Here is a 19,360-nt window from a genome sequence, read left to right as displayed (position 1 = left end):
AAAACATCCTAGAAAGAAATTATAGAGGACCTAAATAAATGGAAAGATATCCCATGTCCATGGATTGAAAGACTTAATATTGTTAAGATGGTGTAATAGACAGAATAATGGCCCCCAAAAGATATCCAGGTCCTAATTCCCAGAACCTAGGAATATGTTACTTTACATGGCAAAAGAGATTTTGCCGATGTGATAGAGTTATGGCGTTATCCTTGATCATCTATGTAGGTGTAATGTGATCACAAAGGTCCTTATAAAAAGGAGGCAAAGGGTCAAAGGCAGAAGGAGGAGATGTGATGATGAAAGCAGAGGATGGAGGAATGCACTCTGAAAATAGAGGAAGGGGCTGTGAGTCAAGGAATGCAGAGCACCCCTAGGAGCTAGAAAGGGCAAGGAAATGGATATGGCCATAGAGCCTCCCGAAGGAATACAGCCGCATAAGACTCATGTTGGAATTCTGACATCCAGAACTGTAAGATAATAAATTTGTATTGTCTAAACCACTTAGTTTCTGATAATTTGTTATAGCAGCAGTAAAATGCATGGCAATACTCCCCAAACCAATCTACAGATTCAACACAATCTCTATCAAAGTCCCAGCTGACTTTCTTATAGAAATTGACAAGCTGATCCTAAAATTCATTTAGAAGTGCAAGGAACCCAGAAAAGGTAAAACAATCATGAAAAAAAGAACAAAGCTAGAGGCCTTATGCTTCCTGATATCAAAACTTAATACAAAGCTACAGTAATCAAAACTCTGCCACTAACATAAGGAAAGACATATAAATCAATGGAATAGAATTGAGAGTTCAGAAATCAACCCTTATATTTATTGTCAGTCGATTTTTGACAAGGGTGCTTGCTAAGATAATTCATTGGGGAAAGGATATACTTTTCAACAAATGGTGTTGAGACAACTGGGTATCCACATGAAAAAGAATGAAGTTGTACTCCTTCCTCACACCATATAAACAATTAACTCAAAATGGATCAAAGATATAAACATAAGAACTGAATTTATAAAAGCTCTGAGAAAAACATAGGTGCATGACCTTGGATTAGGCAATAGTTTCTTAGATATGAAACCAAAAGCACATGTAACAAAAGAAAAAAAATAGATAAACTGGATTTTATCAAAGTTAAAACTTTTTGCTTTTAAAAGAAATGATCAAGAAAGTGAAAATACAACACACAAAACTGGAGAAAATGCTTTCAAATCATATATCTAATAAGAGTCTAGTATCCACAGTAAGTATAAAATTCTTATAACCCAATGATAAAAATAAATGTAAAAATGGACAAGGGGTTTGAATAGACATTTCTCCAAAAAAGATATATGAATGGCCAATAAGCATATGAAAAGATGGGATATCTTTTCTTAAAACTGTAATGAGATATCACTTTATATCTATGAGGATAACTGTAATTTAAAAAATTAATGGAAAATGACAGAGTTATAAAGAAATTGGAACCTTCTTTCTATATTGCTAGAGAAAATGTAAAATAATTCCTACTATGAAGCTTCTGTGAGGCTGTTACGAAACCAGTTTGGAAAAAAAGTTAACTATAGACTTACCTAATACCCAGCACTTCTATCCTAGTTATAGACCCAAGAGAATTTAATACACAGATCCACACAAAAATTTAAACACAAATAAATGTTCATAGCAGTGTTATTCATGACAGCCAAAAAATAGAAACAAACAAAATGTCCATCAATAGCAAACAAATAAATGTGATATATCCATACAATGGAATATTATTCACTCATAAAATGACTGAAATATTGATTTATGTACCATATAGATGAACCTTGAAAATATTATGCTAAGTGAAAAAAAGCCAGTCAAAAAAGACCATGTATAATATAATTCCATTTACGTGAAATGTCTAGAATAAGCATATTTATAGGGACTGAAAGTACATTAATGGTTACCAGGGCCTGTGGGGGAGTAGAGAACAGGGAGTGACTTCTAATAGGTTTGAGATTTCTTTAGGATATGAAATGTTCTGGAATTAGATATTAGTAATGGTGTGCAACTTTGTGAACATACTAAAACTCAGTGAATTGTGCACATTAAAGGGTATGTGAATTTCATGGTATGCGAATTATCTGAAAATAAATGAATCTGAGAATAATTGATGAATTTGTGTATGTATGTAATGCCTAGGAGTAGAACTGCTGGATCATATGGTAACTCTATGTTTAACTTTTTGAGGAGCTGCCAAACTGTTTCACTAAATGACTACACTATTTTACAATCCCACCAGCACTATGTCAGAATTCCAGCTTCTCCACATCCAAAGGCCTATTTTTAAGAGATCCTAGCAGACATATCTGCAACAAAGTCTGTGGAGAACAAATGTAAAATCCTGAGATTTTTGCTGTCTTGGGAGCATTTCTATGTACTTCTTTTTTTTTCCTTTGCAGGTTTCAGAGAAAATCCATCAATGGAGGCTTTGGTTCCAATGATGGTAAGAAAAATCCCTGGTTTCACATCAAAATGATGTCACGTATATGGTAACATCCCATCTGGTACTTCTTTTGTCTCTCTACTTTTTGTAATTTTCAGACCCTCCCTTGATTCCTATCCCCTAGAGTAGTCTAATCTGTAGTCTTTCTACAGAAAGCAGAGCTCAGTGAGAACCAATTTTTATAGTTGATAATTACTGACATATGGAGCTCACCCTAAGAACCTTTGCTTGGTTTTTGCAATTATCCACAGCCCATTTGTCAGCCGTTCATCTTTTTTTAAGGTTTAATCTTTTCTAGGATATAAATTATTCATACCTATCTTATCCCAAAGCTGATTTGTGAACAATATTAAAAATTTATAGTGTTAACTCTAATATAGAGTTTACTTTTTCCCAAATTGAGATGCAGGCTTTTTGTTCAAGTATCTAGATAACTGAACTATTTGAAATTAGCAAATATAATAAAGAGTATTAATAACTTTTCAAAATCCAGAGTAATTGATTATCCATCCATTGTAATATGCCCTTTCCTCCACTCAGAGGGTTTGAACAAAGGAATTCGATTGCCTGAATTTTTTATCAAAAAAAATTTTTTAATTAAATGTCTATTTTTTAAATTAAGATATTATTGATATATAACATTGTATAAATTTCAGGTGTACAACATAATGATTTGATATTTGTGTATTTTGTAAAATGATCACCCCCAATAAGTCTAGTTACCATCCACTATCACACATAGGTACAAATTTTTTTCTTGTGATGAGAATTTTAAGATCTCTCTTAGAAACTTTCAAATATACCATACAGTGTTATTAACTATAGTCACCATGTGTATATTAATTACATCCTCAGGTCTTACTTGTTTTAAAACTGGAAGTTTATACCTTTTGTAACTGTTCTCATTTATGAAAAGCTTAAATCAGCATGAGTTACATAGTACTTACAAGCCGTTGGGCATAGAGTGATCATTTGGAAAAAGAATGATGAAGTGAGACTTGATTTTTAAGTCACAAGCAGCAGATGTTTAGTTTTGTGTTTTCTACATTTAAATGAACTCACAGAATCTTAGAAAGACACAAACTGACCCCCTACCCCTCCCAGCAGGAACATTTCTCCCTGTTGCTTCTCCTCTCTTCCTTTGACTTTTGTCTTCCTTAATGTCAGCATGTCTATATTTCTAGCCACCAGCAAATTTATTTTAATAACATTCAATTGCCAGTATGAAAGATTGTAAAAGGACACCTGCTCTACTGTCTTTAAAATGCTAAGTACTATTTTCCCTTTTAATCATAAAATATTTAAATAAATTCTTCTTTTCTCTGGATCTCATCTTTTTCCCTCCAGGGCCCCCAGGTTTTACTCTTATTTTAGGCCTGCTTGAACTTAGAAAGGTGGATTGGTTGGATCCCATTGGTGCTCTGTGAATGGATGGTCTGCTATTTTTATTGTATGAATGAAGTCATTTTATTATTGTATTGATAATTAAAGGAACACCATGTTCATAAGGCTCTCCTGAACAGTACAGCATAAGTGGACAGAGCTGGGACTTGAGCCAGATGATTGTCCAAGATCAAGCTGGCTCTGAAAATTAGCTAAGAGCTAGAGGCACCCTTCAGATCGTAAGAAGAAATGAATACATAACCAAAAGAAAAGGAGGAAAAAAAGAATAATAAAATGCATCGATTAGGATTCATGTGGCTGCAAGTAACAAGAAAATACATCTGAAACGTGCCTAAACTATAGAGACTCCTCTCCCTGGAAGTTGAGCGGAGGGTAGGCTTCAGGATTGTCAGGTGGCTCTTGTCCTTTTACCTGCCATTCCCTTGGCTCTACTTTGTTCCCAGTGCTGGTGATGAGATGGACCAGGGTTATCCTGTCACCTGACAATGTTCAGAGAGAAGGACTTTTTCAGAAACACCCAGCAGCAACTTATTCTTATTTTATTGGCCTAGAGTGGATTGTATGCTTATTATTAAACCAGTCACTCCAAAAGAATAATTTACCTACATATCCATCAAGCCCACTTATAGAATTAGGATGAGGTCATCTTTCTCTAAGACCAGGGTTTCTCAAAACCCACATTAATTGACACTGTAGGCCAGATAATTGTTTGTTAAAGGGGCTGTCCTGTATATTGTAGGATGTTTAACTACATCTCTGACTTTTACCTACTAGAGTCCAGTAATGCACTTCTTCCTTATGACAACTAAAATGTCTGCAGACACTGACAAATGTCACTTTGGGGGCAAAACAGTCCCTTGAACTCCAGTTGAGAATCACTGACTTAAATATATGTGCTGCCAGGCACAGATGAGGATACCTAAACAAAATCCCAACTTAGTTAAGAAGTAGGGAATAAGGGAGGAAATAAGGAACCTTTGTAATGCAGAGAGGCTTCGGAGAAAGATGACAGGACCTCAGAAGTCATACGACCACTAGTGAAGCAAGACTTAGATGATTTAAAAGAAGAGCAGAGAAGACAAGCCTGGCCCAAGAAAAAAAACTAGTTAGCGACTCTTTTAAGCATGTCAGGCAGAGCATCGAGAAGCCAGCTTGGAGCAAAACGGGAGCAAGTGAGGGACCTTATCAGAAAGCTAATGTGAGACATTCAGGGAGCAACCTTTGGAGAAGAGCAGGATTCAGAATGTCATTCTCTCCCAGGAGCCAGGATCTGTGTGACCGGGAGGCTATAAGAAGTTCAGTGGTGCTCAGAGCTACAGGAAATGCCTTGGGGGTTGGTGCCTAGAAAAATACTAGGAACAGTGTCTGAAAAGGAAAGAGAATCCCGCTAGACTTGCCATGGTGTCTGCCCAAACCAAGATGGAGCTAGACATCTGAGGAAGTCAGCCTAATGCTTTCACTGTAGGTATAATTGAGGTGGAAGAGATGGGTCTGGGTCCCTAAAAGGTGAAAAATTTGGAAAAATTGTCGGCGGCTCCTCGGCATTTGTTTTTTGGGGGTTTTTTTGGGGGGGGGTTGGGTTTTTTTTTATTTGTGTGCAGTTCTTTAATTTGTATTTGAAAAATGTCAACATTGGCTCTGACTATACTAAAAAGAGAAAGAACTTCTTTTACATTTGATGGGACAAAGAAGTAGATGAGACTCTGGAACTCAAGTGAAGTGGAAATAGTGTTGGTAAAGAGCTGCTTCAGTCCTTGAAGGGACCTTTTTCCTGTGGTGCGAATGAATGGATACTGTATTCTCCATTCACCACTTAGTAGTTAAGACAGGGGCCTCTGTGGTAATCTGAGGAGTACTAGGAAAGGCTCTGTGCTCTGAAATAATTTCTTCCTCTGGCTCTATCAGTGGAGAAAACCCGCATTTCATATTATTGTTAAAGAGCCTGTACAGAAATTTATTTATCACCTGGGAAGAGAAACAAGTGAAGCGTGCCTTGTAGGTCCCTGGGACCTATGTGCTATCACCACAAACCTAGGGTGCAGCATAAGAGAAGGTTACTTTTTCAAGTGAGAGAGCTTGACAAACCTGACAAGTTTTGTTGATTTAAGAACCAAATGGCCAATCAAATCTTTTCCTGGATAGACCTGTTATTAATCAGCCTCTTAGCAAAGAACAAGGTCCAGAGGGCATAAGGCAAGCTGTGTGCTGAGCTTGGAGGAGTTGAGAAGCACAGGCCATCATCAGGCTCTGGGGCAGTGGGTCTCAAACTCTTGTCCTGACTCTCTACTCTTCTTTTTCCAAAATTCCATAACTTTTCTGACCCCATTTTTTCTTCTAGAGAAATTTTTTTATCCCTCTGCAAAGATTAGTGGTTTTCTTCATTTTTCTCCTCAACTTTTGAAACAAAACATGAAACTGAGGGGAGTATATAGCCAATTGGCATAAAAATGAAATTTCATGGCAGCTAGTTCACCTCATTTCTGACTCTCTCTTTAGCTTCCAGCCTCCTGAGCCCACAGACAAAAGGGGGCAGGACACTTACAAATATGAAGTCCCTGAAAGATCCAAACATGCTCAAAATGAAGTTTTTCCCCCTCATATAGAGCATCTAACACAAAAAGCAAGCATGCAAGCATATCCTTTCTATGTTAGTAAAGTAGACAGATGGCAAGGGGTTCATGCTCAGAGAAAAACATACCAGAACAAGTTAGATAAGCTCATTCACAATCTTATATGTTTGCTTATTTCCAGCCAGAACATCTTGGTCTGTCCTATAAACTAATATTTTTATGTTTAATTCTGCTTTCTAGATACAGTTAAGAATAAATACAGCTGCCTTCTGGGACCACTGATCATACTTGAAGTTTGAGAAAAAATGCTTTGGTTTTTGCATTCTAAGAAGCCTTAGACATAAGAAAAATTAACAGAATGCTGTTATCTCATGTTGGCTAATCTCCTATTTAAATTGTGCCTATAAAAGTCTACGGAGTTCAAATATTTGTCTGTGCTGGCAATTGTATTGCTCATGAAAATCTCGATTTTCTTATCCATCATAGAACCACCAGTGTTGCGGTTGCCTCAGAATAAATAGGGCTAGCAACATCAGAACCTGATTATGCTCAATTATGAGCCAGAGCAGAGTGCAGAAATCAGTGATATATCAAAATCTGAACAGACCTACATAGCTGGCTCTTTCTTTTTAACAAAGCTGTTGCCTAACAAAACAGTGATTGGCTTTGTTTTCTCGCTTGCATTGATTTTAGTTTTTTTCTCTTTTGATTACACGCGCGCGCACGCACACGACATATTGGCTCCCACGAACCATTTCAACCTCCTGCCACAACTAAACTCAAGCATTTTCCTATGCACACTTCTGCTTCCCTTATCACAAGACATGGCTGTAACACCAAAATGCCAAAAATTGGAGGTTTTATGATTTTGGTGTCATTCTTCACTTACTATTTGTAGATTTAATATTTTTAAAAATTAAATCTTAAATAATGAACAGACATTAATGGTTAAAAATAAGGAGCTTAAGCTTGAAAAGAAAAAAATGTGTAATAGACTGAGAGAAATGTAAAAGAAAATATTACTGGGAATGAGACCAATACAGTGGTTTCTTTGAGACTCCCCACAACGAACCAGACAGGAAAAAGACATGAGCATGACCCAATAGGGAATCATTGGCAAGCACAGCAACCAACCTAAAAAGCAAAGGTTGTGCTTAGATACTTCTTTAAAAATATGAGTTTATGATAGGGGAGAGACAAACGAGTCTCAACTTCCTTGTCTCTTTTGAGCACTCCATGAAAGTAAAATGCTTACTCCCAGTTATTCATATTTTGAAGGGAAAATCCTTGTATTTTTTTTTTCAATTAAGTAGGTACATTTTAACTGAGACCAATACAATGAGCCACTATTCATCCACTATCTTATCAATTACTTGATTTCTCAGGGCTTCCCTTTCGTCACCTTTAAAATGGTGATAACCATATAGGGTTGTTGAAAAATTTAAATTCTTATAAAGAACTCAGAAGGGTAAGTTTTCAATAAACATTAGCGAGCAATGGGGATAGTAGTAGCAGTCGCAGTAATCGTAACAGTAGCATTAGTAGTAGTAGCAATAGTAGTGGTGGCGGTAATAATATTAGTACTCATTATAGTCGATAGTAGCAGCAGCAGAGAAACAAGCAGCAACCATATGCTATAACTATGACCAAATCTGTCCTAGGTCAAAAAGAGTCAGTCAAATTGTAGGCAACATCTTCCCATAATACTGTTATTGTGCTCAAAAGGTTTAATCTCTCATACTTAAGAGTCTGAAAATAACCTTTTTATTTGCCTTGAAGTTGGATGAAAAGAATAGATGGTTTTGATTCCATGTTACATATTTATGGATGAGCCAAAGTAAGGAAAGAAATTGAGTCTCTAAGGTCATCAGATTTGTCTCTCATCATCAGGTGAAATATTTTGAACTTGGTATTTAATTATTTTTCTTCACGGAGGAAATGAATGGACATAGAAAAAGTAAAACACATGATAAAGCCTACAAAGTTGCTTTGCAAAACCAAATGTTTTTACTGCCCACCAGTGGGAATGAAATCTGAGAGCCAGAATAAGAGAATTGACTGTGACAAACGATGAATTGTTTGAGGCTTTTGGTTCTTTTACATGTGTGATGCACTGCGGCATTAATGTAAAATATAATGAAACATATTTTCAATGAAGAGATGAAAATATATTTATGTATGTATGTATTTATTTATTTAATGAGAATAGTAAAGAATATTCTCAATTATGTATCTCCACTGAAAATACATTCCCCCCCTGCAATATACAAGAGATTGACAAGTTAACTCACAGACTTTTTTGCCTGTATTGTGGTATAAGCAATCTCACCTCTCAGAAAGATTTCAATAAGAAATTCCCACCAGCCCGACAATAACCCAGATCCAGAGTAAAGCACAGAAGGCAGTGGAAAAACGTTCTTGTGCATCTCCACATGAGTGTGGTTCCTGAAAAATAGTGGCACTAAGTCAGAGTCAGAGAAACTGCCCAGATACCTGCTTATCTGTGGTTTCTGCTCTCTTTATTAAGCATCACCCAACTTTCACAAATAGATAAACTCAATGGGTTAGTGTCTTGCCTAATAACCAATGAGAAGATTGGGAGACATTTTTCTCCAATGCTTGTGGTAGGGTGGTTCCAGATGACACCCCCAGACTCCCAGAAGAATGACTCCTCACCCCCCCCCCCATTATGAGGAGTGCTAACTTGGAAAAGTTTGAGGAACGCTATCTTCACATCTATTTTTCTCTCACAGCCAACAACGATTTGACAACAGATACGCCTATTCTATCTCCTAAATATCCCTCAGAATAACCAATATTCCTCTACATCCTTGGTTTGTGTTGTCATCATTTATTGCTCCAAGGAGTGCAGTAATTTCCTTCCTGTCTACGCTTATTCTGCCTATAGTGAGGGTACTGCTAACTGGTATAAAAAATAAACCTCCAAATTACAGTATTTTAATCATAAAAGTTTATTTCTGGTGTTTCTATTCAGTGGTGGCCTTCCTCACAGTGATTTCAGGACCTGTGCTCCTTTGTTCTTATAATTCTGCAACACCATCAGGCAGGAATCAGAAATTTCTTTTTTCTTTAAAGTGCCAAATAGTTAATACTTCAGGCTTTTCCAGCCATATAGTCTCTGTCACAACTGCTCGATGCTGCCAATCCAATGTAGCCAAAAGCAGCCATAGACATACCCAAATGAGAGGGACTATTTCACGAGATATATATGAATTTATATCATTATATATGAATACCGAAATTTGAATTTAATATAATTTTTACTTCTCGTGAAATATTATTATTCTTGTGATTGTTTTCCCCAACCACTTAAAAATTTATAAACCATTCTTAATTCAAGGACCACACTAAAAGAATGTGGCAAGCTAGATTTGCCCTGCAGGTCATAGTTTGGTGACTCCTGTATTAGAGTGAAAAGAAAATCAAATGTAAAATATTGTAGCCTGATGATTCAAACTGCTAAGAGTTGTGTTCTTTTGTTTTAGAAACTGGACATAAAGTTTGTCTCTTTGCTTTTCTTTTTAACAGGATCTGGAAATATGACGGTATCACATCCCATTGCTGCCAGCACACCTGAAGGGAGCAATTATGGGGCAATAGGTATTTCCTACAATGAGTCCATTCATGGAAGTGTTTCCTAATTCTCCAGAGAATTAGGAGAATTCCTAATAACTGAGAGAGTGGGCAAGGCAGTCATTACATAAGATTGCACTGTCTTTATAAAATAAATTGGTTGGATAACCTGGAATGTTCCTTCTAATTCTAACTTTCTCCACATTTATTATTCTTTCTTGAATCTGCTAGCCTCGAGTAGAATTCCTTGCAATGGTTGCCATCAACACCCAAGACCCCCATGGGGTTTTTTTTTTCATACCCAGCCTGACTTTAGGACATAAAAGGTGTGTCAAAGTCTGATATCAGGGAGCCCAGCCACAAATGACCAGTTGTTTCATTCTCAGGTTTCAGTGGAGTAAGTGTGATCAGAAGATTAAGGCTGTGCTGCAGGTGAACGTGGCTAAAGCCTAACAATCTTTCATTCCGGCTAACTTCGTAATTGAACCTGCTCACTGCCATACTGTCATTCACATAGCAACCCCCAGTGTTCATTAAGTGGCCTGAAAGGAACAGAATTCCTAGCCCTGTCTTCTTAGAGCAGGAGTGCTTTGATGCTTGTACGCACTTCCATGATGCTTATGGGCCTATGAATGATGCACCTTAAAATGTCAGTGTAGAGGAACTTGGAATCCTGTATTCCTGCCCTATTATTATATAACTTTGAGAAGCATGTGGGCTCCGTGCAGGCAACTTATTTCTGTCTCTGCCAGAACAGGGTTTTTTTGAGTTTTTTTTTAACCATCTGAACAGAAGAAATAAAGCAGAAGGTAGCCTCGGCTCATGTGCTCATCAAGCTGCACAAATTCCCATCTGCTCTGGGAAACATTCACAGGAACACAAGGCTTCTTCTCCCTGAGAATATTGTTTTTGTTATGTAATCGTAGATGTGGCATGTGGGGGATTTCCGTATACAAATACTTCATCCATAGCCATGAAAGCTGCTGGATATGTGTGTGTTTACATGTATGTGTGGTAGGTGCCATACATAACTACTTGCATGTGTATGTTTATATATTTATGTTCATATTTTAAAATATGAAAAATGAAATATAGCATATTATTTTTGCCTCTAATAGTTAACAGAGCAGATGTCTGTATATTAATTCATATTCAGCCTTAGAAATAGACAATATAAATATAAAAATAGGAGGAGAAGAAGATTAAAAATCTGTTGAGGACGAATTGAGAGAAAAATCATGTGTCGTGGGTAAGGAGTTAGTTTTTGCCAACACAACATTTTCGAGAATGAGTCAGCATAGTGCTTTTTGCAGAGAAGAATGGGCTCCATGGGTTCTTCTTGGCTTTGGAAGGCAGATGAGTGTTCTCTGTTTCAGATGAGTCAAACTCCAGTCCTGGCAGGCAGATGTCCTCCTCTGATGGTGGGAAGCCATGCCAGTCTGACACAGACAGCTCTGTGGAGGAAAGTGACTTCGATACCATGCCAGACATTGAGAGTGATAAGAATATCATCCGGACCAAGGTACCACTGCCTGGACATACTCTCTAAAAAGGGCAGAAAATTCAAAAGCTGAATACAACTTTAGCAATGCCTTAGTTTCCTTTATTTTTTTCTCTCCCTTTAAGAGAAGTGAAATTTCTCAGAGAGTCTTTTTTTTAACTTAATTTTATTATTAGTTTCATGTACACAGTTAGATATTTATATAGTTTATAAAACAATCCCCCTAATTGCTCTTTCTCTCCTCTAGCTCTACACCTAGCCATTACATACAGCTGACTGCATTCCATATGCCATGCTCCCCATCTCCATGACCATCTATCAACTACTAATTGTACTTCTTTAACCCTTTACCCCTTTCTCCCAGACTCCTAACCCCGCTCCCCTCTGGCCATCACCAGACTGTCCTCTATATTTGTGAGTCTGTTTTTGATTGGTTTGTTCTTTTTGTTCCTTAGCTTCTGCATATAAGTGAAATCATATGGTATTTATCTTTCTGTCTGACTTATTTCATTCAGCACAATAACCTCTAGGTTCATCCATGTCGTTGTGAATGGTAGAATTTCATCCATTTAATGACTGAGTAATATTTCATTGTACATATGAACCATAACTTCTTTATCCAATCATCTGTTGATGGACATGTAGGTTGTTTCGATATCTTGGCTATTGTAAATTGTGCTGCCATGAACACAGGGTGCATAGATCTTTATGAATTATTGGTTTGGTTTTCTTCGTATAAATACCCAGAAGTGCAATTGCTAGGTCAAAAGATATCCATTTTTAATTTTTTGAGAAACCTCCATACTGTTTTCCATAGTGGCTGTACCAATTTGCAATCCCACCAACAAAGTATGAGGGTTCTCTTTTCTCCACATCCTCACTAACACTTGTTGTTCCCCAGAGGGCTTTTTAGATAAAACATAACTACACACTAAGAGCAATACCCTAATTGGCATTTTTTTCTGGAAGAAGAAAATGAGAGCGTTAAAGAGAACAGTGTTAAAACACTCTCAGGGTTTGAAGTGGCTCCTGCGGACATTAAAAGAGGAAAGGATCCAACCAGATGGAAGAAAAGATTCATTGAGGGGTGTACCTAGAAAGACCTTCTGGTTCTTTAGATATCATCCTTCAAAAGTAAAGCTTGTTTCTTTCTGGCATATATTTTTTATATTGTGTTCATATCCAGTAAAAGATATGAAAGTGAATTGCATGGTTTCAATTTTATAATTTAGGAACCACACAGTGGGCATCGCTGAAAACTGGGAAACCAGTTCTTGAGCTATAAGAAATATTCGACACCTAATAGTTTTCCCACATCAGCCAATCTTTAATATTCCAAAGGAAATACTAGGATTTTCATTAAGGTATCCTGGGAAAAGCAAAATTAAAAGAAAAGTCTTGTTAAATAATGTTAATCTCTAGTGAGAGATGGAATTGAAATTTGTAAAGCTCTCTTTTGTCTCTTATGCAAAAAAAGCAAGTACAGTTGTGCATTCTCTTTTTCTTTGTCATCGCAGATGTTCCTTTATCTGTCAGATCTGTCCAGGAAGGACCGGAGAATTGTCAGCAAAAAATATAAGATTTATTTTTGGTGAGTAGATGACCAGCAGGACCATAGTTATCTTTAGTAAAATTAAAGTTTTCTTTGTATAATTCAGTCACTGATGTCACAAGTTTCAGTGTTTAATGAGGTAGAGGTATAGATGTTTCAAGGATGCATTTCATATTTCATAGGAAAAAACAAAAATAAACTACAAAAGGTAACCAACCCTAAATGTAATAAATACAAAGAAAAATAAGAATGGTAGTAGAACCCCATGTGTTTAGGGAGTACACTGAATCCTCTTCTAGAAGGATAACGTAATGATGACATTAGTGTAACTACCTTCCCTGAGGCACACTAAACTACAGCCACTCCCTCTTTTCCTCACCAGGTCCTGCTCTTGGAAGAAGCAGTGATTTCAGGGACTAGGTGCTTGGAGCACCTCAGAGTAGCAGGAAACTATCCTAAGAGGAGATGATACCACCAGCCAATGATAAATAGACCTGCGATAGTCAAACACACAGATGCAGCCTCCCTTCAAGCTGAGAGTCTGAGTTGCCTGGCAGGGACCCCTCCCTCCTCTCAGAAACCCTAAGCTGACACTGTGACAGCCCTTCCCATTCTTTTCTCTGGAAGGATGCCCTTTAATTGGATACAGATAGTAGAGGAAAACAAGAAACAATGGGGACCACATGGAATTTCATAGTGGGACCATCATTTTGGAACTACGAGGTATCTAAGAGAGTCACATCCCTTCATGTGATCCATCTCTCAATACTTAACACTCTGATCGCTTTTAATCTAGCAGCATCTTTAAGAGATAGGCTCTCATTAGTAATTTAGTTAAACCAGAGCAAGTATTATTTACACTGTTTTACAAATGACTGGAGAAACAGAAACCACATAATGTTTCTAATTGCTTTTGCAAGTTGACTAGGGAGTCATGGGGTGGAAGCATTCTTTTTTTAAAAAATGAGCAAAGATTCCATTGTTAATTTGGAAATAACTATTTCTTGTCCTTTCTGCCTGCATAGGAACATTATCACTATCGCTGTGTTTTATGCACTACCTGTGATCCAGCTGGTCATCACCTACCAAACAGTAAGTGCTGCCCTGAACCCCAGAATCCAAGCTTCACACTGCAGGGAGTTGTGACTTACAGAGAAAGGTATAACTTGGGATAGGTCCAAGAATTGATTTCGCACTTGGGTTCCAATTGGACTTCTCCATTGCTTTATCGTTGACTGACCTTTAAATCTAGTTCCCAATTGTTTTATCACAGAGGGACCTGGAACCTCTTGAATTATTTTGTCTACCAATCTGAAATTATTACCTTGCACTCGTTTATTCATAGTACCTATCAATTGTGTCTATTATTTACCAGTCTGAACTTTTGAACATTATGGAGTAATGAGTAAATAAAGTTCCAGACCAAAACAAGGAAATCTGATGTCTAATTTAGCCTGTGCCCTCTCATTAAGGGGAAATATTTTTTTGTAAAAGTAAAAACAGCTTCACAAAGGTAATAAAATATTAAAATTTTAAAAACCTAAAATACAAACTAGAATAAAGAAAAAATAGTAGTCAAAACAGCTTGAGAATCCTCACCACTCCCTGACCCTAGGGTCCAAGTCACTTAAGTGACCTTCTCTAAGATTTATTTTATATGTGGAAGCCCATTTAGAACAGCATGAGGCTGAAAGTATTTCTAATGCAGTGGCTTTCAAACTTTGCTATGCATTACAATCATCTGGGGAATTTTTTAAAATCCCAGTATCCAAGCTGTACCCCATAGCAGTTAGATCAGATTCTCTGAGAGTGAAACCAGGCATCGGTATTGATCAAACTCCCAATGATTCCAAGGTACAACCATGTTTGAAAGCCAATAATCTAATAATATTTAGCCAATTCCATACTTATTACACGATGAGGAAAAGGACTCTATGAGGTTTGAGAGCCACAGTTTATAATCTAAATATTCTCTGAATACTTTGGGGCCTTGTCAGAAGATATGGATTGTTCCATGGTCTAGGAAGGTTTCTAATGATAGAGATGGTCATAAATATGGAAAACTGAACACCCATGTTTTCATGTCTACCTGCATGTGTATCATTCTCATGCAGAGGATGGGACAGCTCCATATCCTCCTAGCATTCATCTAGAAAATAGGATGTATCATGACAGTCCTAATAGGCAGGTTCCAATGTCAGCATCCTTTCATACTCCTTTTATCATGAGAACAAAGGAAACTTAGTTGAATTCTATCTTGAAACCATTTAATGGAAGACACAGAATATTTCAATTCAAAGCAAGATGGTAGAATTTAAAGGAAATGTGCCTATGCTGTGTAAAGGTAGCAGATAATGACTCAGCCCTGTTGAGGTGCTCTGTAAATTACTGACAGTGTGTATCACTGTGAGCAGTGTCTGCTTTGTGTGATTTCAGGCTGAGCTCAAGGAATGGAGAAAAACTGCATCTCCTCTTCTCGCTCTTGATTTTGCAGGTGGTAAATGTCACTGGCAACCAAGACATCTGCTACTACAACTTCCTCTGTGCTCACCCCTTGGGTGTCCTGAGGTAAGTGCAGTCCTCTTGTCTCCCGTGCAGCGTTTAGAGATGCCTTTCTGTGTAATGTTGTGATATCTGTTTTTAAAAATACTAAAAACATCTGTGGAAAACTACCCCAGTCAAGGATAAAGAGGAATAAAATCAAGAAGTTGAGATCAGGTGTGCTTTTTTCATTCCTGCATAAGGCCTCAGGGAACATTCTTAAGAATAATCTGCTGAGAAGAGGGCAGGGCTGTTTTTTAAAACATCAGGTCCCTAGCTGTAATGGCATTCATCCATGGGTATGAGCTGCTAGTACATTCAATCCGTTAAACAATCTCATGTGAAAGATAGTATTATTATTAACATCCCCCTTTTTAGATGAAGACACTAAGGTTTAGAAAAGTAAGGCCTTGCTGAAGGTCCCTCAGCTGTCAGTGATATTCGAACTTGAACCCATGCTCGCTGCCTCCAAGACCATGCTATAGTCACCAGAACATGGTACAGTGGAAAGAGCATTTGTCTGAGTGTTGGGAGCCTGGCTTCTTGTTTCAGAACTGAACTAGCCTCAGTTTTCTGAATGAAAGCCAGTGGCTATAACCCGCTGACAGTTATCCTGAAATTCATAGTTACAGAGCTGAGCACTGACACAATAATAAGAAATAAGAAAAGTACTACTAATGAGCACCAGTACAGTACAGGAACTATACTTCCAACTTCCATCTATAAGACTTCCCTCTCACCGTGTAGCTGAAACACTTGGCCAAACTACTCACCTTTGGAGTGGCCTTCTCAGGATTTATTCCATGCCAGTGCCATTGGGACCCCAGAGAATTGGGAAAGTTAGAGAAGAGAAGTGGGCATCCTGAGAAGGAACAAACACATTTCACAGGCTAAGTACTCAAAAATGAAAGGTTAAAGATGCTCTCTGATGATTCTCCAGTCTCAAAATCTTATGAAAAGTTTAGTGGTGGAAAACATGGAATGCTGAGTTCTTTCACTAATTTGTGAATTCATTCTCTGAATCTCTTTGATTGCCTGACTCTCATGGTTTCTCTCTCGCCCCTTTAGTGCATTCAACAACATTCTCAGTAACCTCGGCCATGTGCTCCTGGGCTTCCTCTTCCTTCTGGTAGTCTTGCGCCGGGACATTCTCCATCGAAGAGCCCTGGAAGCCAAGGACATCTTTGCCATGGTGAGAAGAAGGTGGATAAATCGGAAGTGGGAGCTGGGAGGGGTTATGATTCCAAACAGGATCCACAAAGAAGAGGGACATCTGGCTTGATGGTGTGATGATGGACTATGATGCTTGAGGCCAGAAGCTTGGGCATCCAGATTCCGTGGCTGTCACTCTCTGGTATCTTTCTATTGACCATGCTGTCTCCTTTTTCAGGAGTATGGGATTCCCAAACACTTTGGTCTCTTCTATGCTATGGGCATTGCATTGATGATGGAAGGAGTACTCAGTGCCTGTTACCATGTCTGCCCTAATTACTCCAACTTCCAATTCGGTAATTAGAATTTATGTCAACTACACAGATTTGAGTTATAGGAGTCTTGTCCTGGGATCCTCCCAAAAATGCCAAGGTTATACTTGCAAGAATTAAGTGACATTTTACATGAGCTGAATGATCTGAGGACACCTCATCCGAGGGTATGTTTTCTACATATTGTACCATTTTTCCTCTCTGACCTCCTTTCAGACTAGAAAACTCTCAACACTGAATGATGACCTCATGGCTAGATCTGCACCTGGGCCATGGGGTAAGCATTGAGCAGCAAGTCGGATAGAATTCACCAACAACATCTGTATAGGTCCTTCAGTGTTATTTGGCCTAATTTAGCAGTTAGACTGCTTTGAGATGAAATTAACAAAAAAGCCGATTCAAATTGGATTAAATAATAACAACATTTATCAGCTTACCATCTGAAACTCCAGAGGTAGAAAGGACTTATGGTTGGTTTATCTGGTGGCTCTGGCTCCACTTCTCACATCCCTTCCTTAAGCCTAGCCTGCATGTTGCTTTTATGCTCAGGCTATCAGGGAACATATGGTGGCAAATATGGCCACTGCAGGTTCTGGCTTCCTATCTCCAAACAACAATGTCTGGAAGACACAGCAAGCTGGCTTCCAACAGCCTTCATTTAAGAGCAAGGAAATTTCTTTTCCAAACTCCCCCAGATAATGTCCCCTCATACCTCAATAGCATAAACAGTCATGAGCCCATTCCAGAATCATTGCCACGTGCTGGTTAGCTCAAGCCGAGATTGCTACACCAATTGCAGTGGCAAAGGAGATGGTATTACTTCTAGACCAGGGGTCTCCAACCCCCAGGCCGCAGACCAGTACCCATAAGTGACCTGTTAGGAACTGGGTCGCACAGCAGCAGGTGAGCGGTGGGCAAGTGAGTGAAGCTTCATCTGTATTTATAGCCTCTCCCTAGTGATAGTAGCATTACCACCTCAGCTCCACCTCAGATCATTAGACATTAGATTCTTATCAGAGCACTGGTCTCTGGCACCAAAAAGGTTGGGGACCACTGCTTTGGACCAGTGAGACCCATCCCTAGAACCAGGGGTGGAGCTAAACTTCTGGAAGCAAATTGGCAGGAAAGGTGTGTGTTTCTGAATTGAAAACAGGACGAAGACATCTGAGTTAGTACCGAGATGCTGTCAGGAAGGAAGAAGGGAAGAGCCGACTCTGATAGTCGGCAGCTCATACTGTCCTCCTCACTCAAGTATAAGGATTTTTAAAACAGTCATTTTTATGTTTGTGCTCTAGCCTCTGCCTGTTAACTCAGAACACCACAGAAATTCTGTCATATTTTAATATTTTAAAATTAGAAAACAGTTTTAATAAAGATATTTGTAGAGAACAATATTATTCACCACTCCATATACAAATGCCAATATTTAAAAATACTTGCCTTAAATCTACTTTTTAAGAAATAAAACATCATATAATGTTGAGGTCCTGTTTTGAACTGCTTTCCAAATTTATTCCCCTCTTTCCTTCCCAAAAAGAAATAATAATCATTTCATAATCATAATCATAGGAATCAAATGAATAATTATGGTGATTAACTATGATTAATTTGGTATTTATCCTTCCAGTTTATTTTTATAGTTTTACTACATTCGTAGAAAATTAATATTAATTTATCACTCTGTATTCTGCAACCTTCTTTTTTCATCCAGTAATATGTTTTTAAGATTTATCAGTATTGAATCAAGGACAGTTCATTTATTTTTAAGGACTGTCATATTCTGTACTAAAAATTTACCACATTTATCAACGTTTCTATTGAACAACATTTAGATGTTGCCAATATTTTGCTATTACAGACAGTGCTGCAGTGAATATCCTTATGTATGGCTCTTGTACATGTGAAAGAGGTTCCCTAGGATACCTAGAAGTAGAATTTGGGGGTCACCTGCAATGGAAGATATGCATCTTCTTCTGTTTTACCAAAAACTGACAAGTTTCTCTCTGGAGTATTAATTCCCACTCCTGCTAGCTGTGTGAGAGTTCCCGTTGCCCCACATCATCACTAGCATGTGTTATTGTCGGACATTTAAATTCTTAATTTTTTAGTAACATGGGGCATTGCATCGTTTTAATTGCATTTCTGTAACTCGCATGCAGCTAAACCATGTTCAATTTCTAGCTGTTTTCCACCCCTAGGCTATAGAGCTATATAAGAGCAGTAATCAATGTGGTTATAT

At 37.9% G+C, this 19,360-nt stretch overlaps 1 protein-coding gene across 1 annotated transcript in view; it reads left to right on the top strand.

Annotated features, from left to right (window-relative positions):
- Positions 1 to 19,360, top strand: part of SIDT1 (SID1 transmembrane family member 1) — a 77,390-nt gene that overhangs the window by 44,735 nt on the left and 13,295 nt on the right. Inside the window, exons 11-18 of the mRNA XM_011355444.2 lie at positions 2,432 to 2,475; positions 9,999 to 10,070; positions 11,420 to 11,565; positions 13,062 to 13,135; positions 14,122 to 14,188; positions 15,591 to 15,664; positions 16,706 to 16,829; positions 17,028 to 17,145. Coding sequence (XP_011353746.1) covers positions 2,432 to 2,475; positions 9,999 to 10,070; positions 11,420 to 11,565; positions 13,062 to 13,135; positions 14,122 to 14,188; positions 15,591 to 15,664; positions 16,706 to 16,829; positions 17,028 to 17,145 — 719 coding nt within the window. The remainder of the gene's footprint in view (positions 1 to 2,431; positions 2,476 to 9,998; positions 10,071 to 11,419; positions 11,566 to 13,061; positions 13,136 to 14,121; positions 14,189 to 15,590; positions 15,665 to 16,705; positions 16,830 to 17,027; positions 17,146 to 19,360) is intronic.

This window comes from Pteropus vampyrus, unplaced genomic scaffold (genome assembly GCF_000151845.1).
Source record: "Pteropus vampyrus isolate Shadow unplaced genomic scaffold, Pvam_2.0 Scaffold1, whole genome shotgun sequence".
NCBI lineage: Eukaryota > Metazoa > Chordata > Mammalia > Chiroptera > Pteropodidae > Pteropus > Pteropus vampyrus.
The sequence above is the reverse complement of the archived record's forward strand: the minus strand, read 5'-3'. Positions and strand labels throughout refer to the sequence as shown.